The following is a 12,398-nucleotide window of genomic DNA, read 5'->3' as shown; positions in this document are numbered from 1 at the left end:
TCCTCCTGTTTTATTCAACTGAATTTAATTTCTTCTCTTTTGATAACAGATGGGTTATGCAATTTGTCTTCTGGTTTATTTCTAGGTATATTTTTTTGCTTAGCTTCTTGTTGTTTATGAAACTTAGAAGCAACCCCTTTCCGTTTTTCAGTTTCTTTGAGGGCTTGAAGCAGTATTCAGATGAACTACATTGATTTGAAGATTGTTTCTTTATTTATGGTACTTGTTCCACCCATCCATATATAGGCACCAAAAACTAAAATTTTCCTTAGAACACACATGAACATAATGCATGGAAGTGAGTAGATGCTGAATACCAGCTTCTTTAATTTGTTTATTTCAGCTGTCAACAGTCAAATACATAGAAATGCTGAAAATGAGTTTGTTTTTCATTGGGATAGAGTTATCCTTCACGCCTATAAAATTGTCATGTGTTCCTTAACTAACTCAGGGGAAAAATACATATTTTTTTTTTCTTGTTATAAAATTTTCTCCAATTTTTTTAATGCATGCTATTAAAAAAACACTAGCTTCTCATATGCCCTGAAGCATGATAATTTTATAGATTGGATTGAAGAAATTTTTTTCAAATCAATTTGAACGGAAAATTTTGTCCTTTTCATTTGATGATGAATAAGTACAACTTGGTTTTTTAAAAAAATCTCGTACCTGTTACATGCATTTTCTAATAATTTAAATACAATTGATTGAATATAATACTTATTATTTTATTCAGGTTAAGAAGTTGAGGGGAATAACTCTGTTTATATAATTATATAGAAAGGACAGCCTAAGCCCTCAAGATGAATATTTTAAGAAGTAGACAAAAACAGGACTAGGTGCGCATCCTATGGATTTATATGACTTTTTATAAGAAAGTATATATATGAACCCCTTGCTTAATTAATCTTTTATGCTAAAGAGACATTGACACTAAGCCTAGGAAAAGATTGATACCCACAATGACACTATCTCGATCTGGAATAAATCCTTCGTACTTGAAAGATGAATTAGGTACAAAGTCATTGTATAGTGGTTTTTGTTCAGCATAAATGCATCTAGAATCGAACCCCTTAAGAATTAATCCATGTACAATGGAATCTCACTAGAGTTAGCTTCCAAGTGGCTTACTATATATATAGTCTTAGAAAATCTTTTATTCTGAGAGTTGGAGAAAAGATTTCCATAGGAATAATATATGAGTAATGCTATTCTTCACACTCATTTTATATTGGCTGACGTTACTTGTTTTAAGTGACTGACATGAGAAGCTACTTGCAAACATGTCATGTTAGCCAATATGAATTGAGTGTGATAAATAATGGCTATATATATATATACATATAGCCACACTGGATCGATGGAGAAAAGGAAATGTAAGGTGGGGGCAATCCATATCTCTTTAGAACATGTGGGTAGTGATGTTTTTAGGTTAAAATGTATTAACAAACCTTGCCCAGAAAGCATATATAGCATGCATTGAAATGCTGCATACATTGTACACTGACCCAAAGGAGGTGAAAGATGGTGCTTCATTATGAATATATCAGTAAATGGCAAGGAAGAAAATGTTAACAGTATTAAATTTAAATGATATGGTCTATCTTTTTTTATCCGTATAAGTTTGGGATAAGTAGTTAAGTCTTACTCATTGAATGGGAACTTTGAGCTACATGTGAGGAGGAGTACTTGTACTGTTTAATTTAAATGATTTAAGTCTAAGAAATATTTTCTACCGATTTAAACTTTTGAGATTAGTGATAATTTAATAAAAAAGAAAGATCAATGCTTTTAGTTTAAGATTCGATTTCAATCTTAATAAGGAAAAAGTAAAATGTAATGCCTTCTCTATGGATGTTTGGTTGCAATTGTTCAAAACATGCATATATATGTTTGATAGTTGTTGTTTTTCAGCTGTCAGGTACATTAACTTGTGTCCAGGCCCCGGCTTGTTTATGCTTTAAACTTATTGCCCAGCTATTTCGTTAAAAGATAAACATAGAAATAATTTTGGCCAGAAATAAGATGAAACAAAGAATATTCATTTCTTTGTTGGACATTGAGCACCAATATTGAAAACTTAATGTGGTCCAAAGAAGATGCCTTGGCATTTCAACCAATTATGCATGGTTTGACCTTTAAAACCTTAATGAAGGGCATAGTACTTAAAACTTAAATAAGGGCTTTATTTTTTGAATTAGAAATGCATGTCCTAAGGATAAATTCCAAATTAATCAAATGAAAACTTAGGGGTAACTTAAATATGGTTTTTCCCTTAAAAATAAACATAAACATGATTTCATTTGTTGTTTGTAATTTTTTTGGGTTAGATAATGAATGCAGGTTCAACATTCTCTAGATTTCTTAGGGTATTTTATGGTAGGGATCTTAAATTTTTTTACTGTATATTTATTTAAATGATTTATTTTGTGTCATCAATGAATTAATGAAAAGTGAAGTTGGTAAATGATGAGGTGTCAAAACTGAACTATTTAACTAGGAATAATGGTAATTAAGATATTAAGAATGCTCAACCATATAATTAATTATAGTAAGATCTAAAACTAGAGAATTAATCCTGATTCAGTGTAAAATTGAAAATTGAAAATAATAAAATATAAGGTTGTGATTGCTTACATAAAGTTATGACTAGTTTCTTTTTTATTCCATAAGTGTACATTTTTGCACTTAGTTATTTTGAGATGAATCTGTCATTTACAATCTAAGTTTCACACCCATTTATCACATTCATTTCATGTTAACTAACATTGCATGTTTTAAGTGGCTCTTTATTTTTTAAGGCTAACATGAAAAGTTACTTAAAAGACGTCAATTCATCAGCCTGTGTGAAGTGATCAGTGTGATAAATGAGTATGAAGAGTAACATTAATGTTCAATGGTAATTTTTTAGTAGATAGGATGCAATAAAAGCTAGCTTTTTGGCAAAATTCACAAAAGTTTGACCATTGCATGTTTCACTGAGTTTTCTGCATGTTCGAATTAATTAAGTGAAGGATTATGATCCATTGGTTTCGTGACTAATATGGCTATCACTCTTATGTAAATTTCAAACCCTTGCTGAGAATGAAAAAGACAAAATTGTAAATGTCATCGAAGAGACGTGTTTCAATCCCAACAGATTCAGTTTCAATTGAAAATCTATCGTTAAATCTCTCTCTCTCTCTCTCTATATATATATATATATCCATTTTCTTACTCATTTGAAGATTGCAGGATTTTACAGGTAACCAAAAGTTTGGCTACAGACTATCATCAACTCACGTTTGAATGGCCTTCATGTTAAAGTCGTATATAATGTTTTTTTAATTAATTAATGCACAAGGCCAATTGGTTTTTTATATATATATATATATGGTTCTCATTCTATGGAGAGAATATGATAGTAATGTGCCAAAGGCATGCTTTATGCGGGGGAATCTGTTTAAAAGGAATATAAGAATATCATAAAAGTCCATATATACGTCGCCATGTGTTTCCTCATTTGGTTGAGTTGCACAAAAGGCACTTCTTGCATCATGATTTATTTTGAGTTGGAATTTTGTTTTTGTTAATTATACTTTATTTTAATTAAATATTTTACGTGTTTAGCTTTATTTATTAAGAAATTGTTAGAATAATGGAGAGATGTAGAAGAACGGAAGCACACAATAGACTACATTGTATTGATATTCTGTTATATTGATAATGAATACAAAAGCCTCTATTTATAGAGTGTTATAAATATTAAATAAATAATTTTTTTTTATCAATTTAAGTTTTTTGAAATAATTTGTGATTAACACGTGGAGTCGGCAGAAATCTATTTTTTTTCATACAAATTAGCCGTAAGTGGAGTCGGCAGAAATCTATTTTTTCATACAAATTAATCATGAATCATGAATAATGGGCGACTTTAGATCATAGTTGCCCGAATAATTCTGAGTTACTTTATTGAGCCAACTTTTGATCTTATTTTCTAATTAGGCATCCAATTAATTTAATTCAATAGATACAATGAATGAGGATGTGGAAAAGTGATAGATATTATTAATATTTAAGATACATGGGTCGGTGCAACTTGCATGATTTAGAGCCACAGACGACCTCTGCTTCATTGTAGCATCAACAAGTAGCCGTACGTGAATAGCAATATTGTAAATTACTAACGTATTAAAATAAACTGTACTTGTGCATGCTCTCTTTTTGGGATGCTATTAGGGTTATTATAAGTACTATTTTATAAATTGAGTTAATAATTTATACGGCATTTATCACGTTAGCCATTAAAATGTCGATTGTCACATAGTAATTTATATGAGACTTATCATGCATATAAATTGATGTGGCAAACTAACCCTTTTATGTGGTGCTTATCATGTAAGCCATAAGTATTGTCCACCATGCTTGAAAAATTATTGGAAAGAAAAGAAAAATAATAATATTTAAAGAAAATATAGAAGAAAATAGATAATCATTTTGAATAATATATTGAAAAAAGTAAGTTGGTAAAGTACAAAATGTTTTTTTTTTTTTTTTTTTTTTTTAAATAAAATAAAGGAAAATATAAAATTTTTGTAGAGTGTGTATTGATGAAAAAGTAAGTGGCTAAAGTTGAAGAGTTAAAATAAAGAACTTTGTTGGAGATTCTAAGAGCATGTTCAATATCTTCATTTTCACCTCCTTTTACAAGCCCAATCATTCTAATATTATAGAAAGCGTAAAGGAAAATGCTATAAATCTCATTTTATCCCAGTTTGTCGATGTAACATTGTCAATTAGCTCATGTTTTTTTTTAAAAAAAAAGATTCAAAGGCTAATTAATACTGTCATATTAACAAAATGTGATAAAAGTATAATGTATAACATTATTCAAGTGCAAATAATAACCCATCAACAACCATGTTCGTACGCAAATCATAACTCTATGATCATGCAACTACAACCTAAGCTTATCCCAAATGACTAATCAACTGTCACACGTGATCGGTTTTTACTCCGACTCATTTTATCATAATGATACGTGTTTTTACTTTTTAGAGCATATAATTCATAACTGTTTTAGTAAAGCAAGAGAGTTAAAAATACATGTGAGAATCACATTAATACATTAAATTAAAAAAATCCCTCTAAAAATCCAACCCTTTTAAGGGCCAAGCAATCACAGTCAAATATCCATTTTCACCTCCGAAGAAAAAAGCCCAACCTACCAACTTGACAAAAAGCCTCCTTCAACGACTAGCCCATAGTAATCTGGCGGGAAATTCACAACTCCTTCCCGCCATATCCAACTCCACCAATAATTTTCTGCTCCTCTCGAGTCTCGACCCCGAATCCCCACTGCCATCTCTCTCCCTCTCTCACACTCTCTCTATCAATGGCTTCCGATTCCTCTCCCGCCAACTTTGTCAACGGTCAGTCTCTCTCTCTATGGATGTGTGTGTATGTGTGTTTGTATCATTGTATGTATATCTGATTTGATGAAAAATGTTCACAGGAGCGTCCTCTCCCGATGACTCAAACTCTAGCCCGATCGGCAACACGTTTTCGTCCCCCGGAGATGCGGCGAGACGGCGGAGTCGGCGCAGATCCACTACGCCCTCGGCGTACACGACCCCTCCCCCGCCGCCGCCGCACCAATCCCGATTCGCCGCGTCAGACGCAAACCCAGCCCTAACCCCGACCCCGTCTTCGCGCCGTGGCCGCGGGCGGAGAGCGCCCTCGACGACGCCGATTGCGACCACACCCTCGTCCACCGACGACGCCGCGGCTTCCTCCGAGGGCGGGGACGGCTACGACGCCGACGACGCGCGGCCGACCTTCGTGTGGGGCACGAACATAAGTGTCGAGGACGTTAACGAGGCGATATATCGGTTCTTAAAGCATTTCCGGGAGAGTTCGTCTGTGTCGGAGGACGATGGGTTGCTTATGGAAGGGAAATATGAGACGGCGATTAAGAGGGTCCTCGAAGTCGAGGGAGATTCGCTTGATGTCGATGCGCAGGATGTGTTTGGTTATGATCCTGACTTGTACACCAAGATGGTAAGGTACCCTCTTGAGGTCCTTGCGATTTTCGACATTGTTTTGATGAACATGGTGGGCCGAATTAACCCCTTGTTCGAGAGGCACATTCAAACTCGGATTTTCAATCTCAAGAGCTCAACTTCAATGAGAAATCTCAACCCATCTGGTTAGTTTCTTTCTTGGTCTTATATTTTAATCCAATTTAGGACTTATTAGGTTTGAGATTTTGACTGATTTGGGCATGTGTTTTGGTTAGATATCGAGAGGATGGTATCATTGAAGGGAATGATTATTCGGTGTAGCTCGATTATACCCGAGATCAGGGAAGCGCTATTTAGGTGTCTTGTGTGTGGATACTATTCTGATCCTGTTGTGATAAATAGAGGTAATTGGATCGCTTATGTTCTGTTTATTGGTCTAATTGTGTCATATAGGTTTGGTTATACGAGTTTCTTTGTTTTTTGTTGACTATTTGAGTGCTATCAGGACAAATTACTGAACCTAGGGTGTGCTTAAAGGAGGAGTGTCAGGCTAGGAACTCCATGACACTGGTTCACAACAGATGCAGGTATTTTATAGGTTGATTTTGATCTTATTGAGTTTTTTGCCTGAAGTATGTGATGAACTTGCTATGATATTAAGAGAATGTAAGAAAATTTGAATGATGTTCTAACAAATTCACACTGATTTTATCTGCTGATATCTGTACTTGATAGAACATTCTTTGTATCACTACCAATCCCAAAAGCTTAAAAACTTAAGCTGGTAATAAATGATGAATTTAATCAGTTAATTAATATTTTAACATGTTTCACCTTAAATTTGAAATACATGGCAACAAGTTCCTTTTGCATTGTTGCTTGCTAGCAATATAGCTTGAATATATGGAATCCATGACAACAAACAAATGAAAGGAAAATGTAGACTATCTTATATTATTTGAAGTTTTAATTAGTCTGAGCCTCTTGGAAGTCCCACTTGTCCAAACTGTGTAGGTCTTCCCCTTTATTCTCAAGAATTAAGTTTTTCAAACCTCTTTTCGGAAATACATTTTTGGTGCAATGCATGGTTATGATTTCTTATATACAAGATTGGGTTCTATATACCTTTGTGTTATGTTTTTCTATTTCTTTTTAAATTTTTAGATGGTCCTACTTAATTATACTACCCTTGATATGAATAATTAATTTTTAAGTGGCGGTGATCTAAATGATGGGAATTGATTAATTGTAAGGGTTCTAGCCCATGTGAAGATGAAGATCAAATCCTTGTTATAAGTTGTAATAGTGGCTGAATAGAGTCCACATTTGAAACCCCTTCATTCTAATTTTAGGAATCTCGTGTCAGGTCAGTGGTGGGAAAACACCTTAAACTGCATTCTAGTTGATCAATGAAGCGAAAGCAAACAAGTATCAGTAACTAGAGAAACAAACCTTATTAAGATAGATTGACTTGATTATAAATGGGTTTCATGGGCTTCGTACTTCAATACTTGATTGTTTCAATCACTATAATATCATTATCAACTGGTCCTGCTTCCAATATCAGGTTTACTGATAAGCAGATTGTGAGGCTCCAGGAGACACCTGATGAGATCCCTGAAGGAGGGACACCACACACAGTTAGCTTGTTGATGCATGATAAGCTGGTGGATGCTGGGAAGCCAGGTGACAGAATTGAGGTAAGACCATACTGTAACATGTTGATCCCAAAGAGGATCCTGACATTTTTTTATTTTTTATTTTTATTTTTTTATATCTAATGAATGATTTCCTCTCTTTGCATTAGGTTACTGGGATTTATAGGGCTATGACCGTTAGAGTTGGACCAACACAGAGGACTGTAAAATCATTATTTAAGGCATGTGTGCTATCTCGACCTCCATTTGATTTAGTGCTTTTCAATGGTGATTTTGTTTAATGAAATGATCCTTTTCTTTTGATTGCAGACTTACATTGATTGTCTTCATATGAAGAAATCTGACAAGTCAAGAATGGTGGCAGACGATCACATGGATATCGAGAATCCCCCAAGTAGAACAGAAGATATCCCCTTTGATGAAGAGAAGGTATATCATTTTTCTCATCTGAAAAAGGTTTCATATTTATTGTCTTTTTTTGTTGACATCCTTGTTTGGATTGCAGGTTGAGCAATTGAAAGAGCTGTCGAAACTTCCTGATATATATGACAGACTAACAAGGTCATTGGCACCAAACATCTGGGAGCTAGATGATGTGAAGAAAGGCCTCCTCTGCCAGGTAATCCTATGGTTTGATTCGTTGATGACAAATTGCTAGTTCATAGATAAAGTAATTTTGTAATCTTTTAATAACAAGCGATTTTTGTGCAGCTTTTTGGTGGAAATGCTTTGAAGTTGCCATCTGGTGCTAGCTTCCGTGGGGATATCAATATCCTTCTTGTTGGTGATCCAGGAACCAGCAAGTCCCAGCTTCTTCAATACATACACAAGCTTTCACCCCGTGGCATTTACACCAGTGGAAGGGGGAGCTCTGCTGTTGGCTTGACTGCTTATGTTACCAAAGATCCTGAAACAGGGGAAACTGTATGATCCTGTTTTATGTGATTTTTAAGCTAGTTCCCAGAAATACGTGAAATCATAGAATTTTTTATTTTTTATTTTTTGTTTAGGTTCTGGAGAGTGGAGCCTTAGTTTTAAGTGACAGAGGCATCTGCTGCATTGATGAATTTGATAAAATGTCTGAAAATGCGAGGAGCATGTTGCATGAGGTTGGTTGTATTAGCCTTTTCCATTCAATTATAAGAACATTTTCTTCATAATCATGTAAAAAAAGTTTGTCCTGCCAGAATATTATTGGAGATGAGAACATTTACAATAATATTGCAGCTTATCACTTGGGATTTAGTTCCCAACTTTTGAGAGTTTAATTCCCTTTTTCTTTGAACATATGATTTCATTTACTTTTGACAGAAATGGGTAATTCCCGGGAATGGGATTCCAGCACTTCAATTTTTCATCCATGCACTATCTTACTTCTGTACTTCTTGCATTCACTTGGTCTTTAACTTTACTCTAATTCTCCCAGGTTATGGAACAACAAACTGTTTCAATAGCTAAGGCAGGAATTATTGCTTCCCTTAATGCTAGGACTTCAGTATTGGCTTGTGCAAATCCAAGTGGTTCACGCTATAATCCTCGCTTGTCTGTGATTGATAACATACACCTTCCTCCTACTTTATTGTCCAGGTAAGAAGATACTGTCCTTATGCTATGCAACTAGAACAATGGCGTAGGTATGGGGTTTCCAATACTTGGAATCTAGAGAACCCAAAATAGTTTATTATTATGGCATTGCCTGCATGTCTAATTTGAGGGAATGTGTCGTTTCTGTCATAAATAATGTGTATTATTTGGTTTGTTACACAGAATAAACTCTAAACCCATAAATTCCATACCCATGACTGTTTAAGCCCCAAACTTCCAGTTTGAAAGGAACGGTAGCTCATTATAGTGCCGAATATCAACTACAGTTCTTTTTTGATGCCTTTCTCAGGTTCGATTTGATTTACTTAATTCTTGATAAGGCTGATGAGCAGACAGACAGGCGCCTTGCCAAGCATATTGTTTCATTACACTTTGAGAATCCTGAGGTCTGACAAACTTCTCTTTTTTAGGGATCAATTTTCACTGGTTTTCTTCTTCATCTACGAAATTCCATGTCTTTATTTGCAGAGTGCAGAGCAGGATGTCTTGGACCTTTCTACCTTAATTGCGTATTTGAGCTATGCCCGTAGGCATATTCACCCAGAGTTATCTGATGAAGCTGCTGAAGAGTTGACTAGAGGGTATGTTGAGATGAGGAGGAGAGGAAATTTCCCAGGAAGTAGTAAGAAGGTAAGAAGTTCTGACCTTGTCCTACTGGGATTCTCTTCATGTTTACTTGTTCTATTGAATTTTAAATTAAACCTTCTTATATTCTGTAATTATTTTCTCCATACCCAGACAAGTGAAATTGCTCATGATTCTATATATAGCAGGACATGACCAGAAGTTGGTGTGTACTGAATGATTTGACATATGATCAAATATAGCACTGAAGAGCATGATTTGTCTCCTTTTTCCCATCATGCAGTGCCTTTTCTCTACATATGAGTTTACTGGGGAATAAGTCTTACTTATTCAGAAAATCCTTCAAAATTTCAGTTCTTGTTCTTGACACTGATGCTTTTCCACCTGCTTCTGATACCAGAAATAACTATTGATTTTAAAAATTGTTTTTATTTTTCCCATATGTTCCTGAATTGGACAAATTCAACAGGTGATAACAGCAACGCCTAGGCAGATCGAGAGTTTGATACGCCTTAGTGAAGCCCTTGCTCGAATTCGCTTCTCTGAATTGGTTAGTAATGCTTGCTTTGTGTCTTAGCTATGTATTAATTGGAACATTGTGATTAGAATTCATAGATTTTATACATGCAGGTTGAAAAGCGTGATGTAATGGAGGCATTTCGGCTTCTGGAAGTTGCAATGCAACAGTCAGCAACAGATCACGCTACTGGTAGTTCTTCAGTGGCACTTGCATCCTGTTCCACCTGATTACAAGTACCACCCAGACAAATGAGATCTAATGTTGTGTTTCTGAAATTTTTTCTTTTTAGGAACTATTGACATGGATCTTATCACTACTGGAGTTTCGGCAAGTGAAAGGATGAGACGGGAGAGTTTATTATCCGCAATCCGCAACATAGTTATGGAGAAGATGCAACTTGGGGGACCCTCAATGCGCTTGTTGGAGGTTTGTCAAATTATAAGATATAAAATCATTTGTTTTTTTATATACTTGATCATAACCACCACCTAAATGCGCTTAATTTGTTCTGTAGTTGCTTGATGAGTTGAAAAGGCAGAGCTCTGGTGGTGAAATACACCTTAATGATGTAAGTCTACAGCTCTGTCTCCCTCTCTCTCTCTCTCTCTCTCCACACACACATCCGCCCATACTTGAGACAGTTTTGAGTGAATGCTGTTTAATCTTCAGGTGAGGAATGCAGTTTCGACTCTTGCAAGCGAGGGATTTGTAGCTGCCCATGGTGACAGTATGAAAAGAATATGATGGGACAGGAAGGAACCATGAGAGAAGAAATGGAGCTGGTTTTTGTGGTTGATATGCCATAGCTACAATATCCAAAGCTGGTTTTTATTCAATATCCAAATCCCACCTATTTGGCTAAGCATGGAGTGCAGTGAGATAAAAGTTTCCAAAGTTCGGGTGGATGCTTGTAAATTGCTTTCTGTAGTTCCAATCTTTTTAGTTGAACGTACAAATGTTTAGTATTAGTAAATTATCATTACAGGTCAATGATTTTGTAGCGGGGTTCTTATCTACCGAGCCATATTTCGAAACTATAGATCGACCGAGTTAACCGTTTGAGATGAAGAATCAATGAAAAATATAGCTGTTTTCTAGCCGTTTGATGGGATTCAAATGCCATTCAAGAAGTCTCTTAAGTGGGATATGATTGTTGGATTAAATCGATTTGGACCGTTGAAATGAGTCCAAAAACCATATAGTCATCTCCAAATCCAAAGGACGGTTAATATTAATAGGAGTAAAGATTTTTATTTTGGGAGTGTAAAAGATAAACACGGCATGGCATATAATAACGATGGTCCCATCTACGTCGTATCTATCTGCTTCTTTTAGACTCTGCGGTAGGCCTCAACTTCTGCGAAATTTCATGCTGTCACATATGCCCAATCCACAAACGACAGCTTAATATCTCTAATGTTTTGCCTCGTAAAGGGGCATCAACCCGTGCAATCAACCCCTGCAACCAAACAGAGACAGTGACGAAATTAGTCACGGACATTACGAGAAAGGAAAAGCTTTTACCATAAATTAAGTGTTACCTGAAAACTTTATGTGAAAATTTAATCTAAATCATAAAATAGTTTTTCTCCATTTCAAGTCCAATTCCTCCCTACAACTTATATTTATCATATACTATATTACGAGTAATGCTAGGTATTCATCTTTAATCTCATTTTCATATCATTGAGTTAATGTAGTAGTGTCCATTAATTCTTAAATATTTTTTCCTTTTTCAATAAATCCTGATTTAATGATGGTTAGACACTGCTATATCAGTCTAATAATATATAGAGAAATGGTAGGTGTCAATAAGTTTTTCATATTTGGTCTATATTCTATTATAATTAACCATTGCGTTTGTAAACTTATGTAAATTTCACAAAAGTCAATGGTGAACCTCACATATCTAATGGTTAATTGTAAGAGAATATAAACAAAATATAAAAAACTTATTGACTCATAACATTTTTTTAATATATAAGGGATAGGAGAGATGATTATTTATTATTATTATTATTATATTAT

At 34.9% G+C, this 12,398-nt stretch overlaps 1 protein-coding gene across 1 annotated transcript; it reads left to right on the top strand.

The window, feature by feature from the left end:
- The first annotated feature begins 5,266 nt into the window (after positions 1-5,266).
- MCM4 (Minichromosome maintenance (MCM2/3/5) family protein) lies at positions 5,267-11,481 on the top strand. Its single transcript, XM_059592466.2, has 18 exons — positions 5,267-5,411; positions 5,495-6,187; positions 6,278-6,406; positions 6,508-6,589; positions 7,570-7,702; positions 7,810-7,881; positions 7,970-8,089; positions 8,166-8,279; positions 8,372-8,584; positions 8,671-8,769; positions 9,087-9,247; positions 9,555-9,651; positions 9,734-9,895; positions 10,320-10,400; positions 10,481-10,559; positions 10,660-10,796; positions 10,885-10,938; positions 11,040-11,481. Exons 1-18 carry the CDS (start codon positions 5,375-5,377, stop codon positions 11,112-11,114), a joined length of 2,538 nt encoding a protein of 845 aa, XP_059448449.1. The 5' UTR covers positions 5,267-5,374; the 3' UTR covers positions 11,115-11,481.
- Positions 11,482-12,398: the final 917 nt, after the last annotated feature.

Source organism: Corylus avellana, chromosome 2 (genome assembly GCF_965113065.1).
Source record: "Corylus avellana chromosome 2, dhCorAvel1.hap1.2, whole genome shotgun sequence".
Lineage (NCBI taxonomy): Eukaryota > Viridiplantae > Streptophyta > Magnoliopsida > Fagales > Betulaceae > Corylus > Corylus avellana.
This window is presented reverse-complemented; position numbering and strand designations above follow the sequence as displayed.

What these genes read in the sequence shown, in the direction of transcription:
- MCM4 (XM_059592466.2), top strand. Translation starts at nt 5,375, where the DNA reads ATGGCTTCCGATTCCTCTCCCGCCAACTTTGTCAACG. An exon ending in ATCCTGAAACAGGGGAAACT is followed by an intron (nt 8,585 to 8,670) that starts GTATGATCCTGT and finishes TTTTTTGTTTAG; the next exon opens with GTTCTGGAGAGTGGAGCCTT. An exon ending in CGAGGAGCATGTTGCATGAG is followed by an intron (nt 8,770 to 9,086) that starts GTTGGTTGTATT and finishes TAATTCTCCCAG; the next exon opens with GTTATGGAACAACAAACTGT.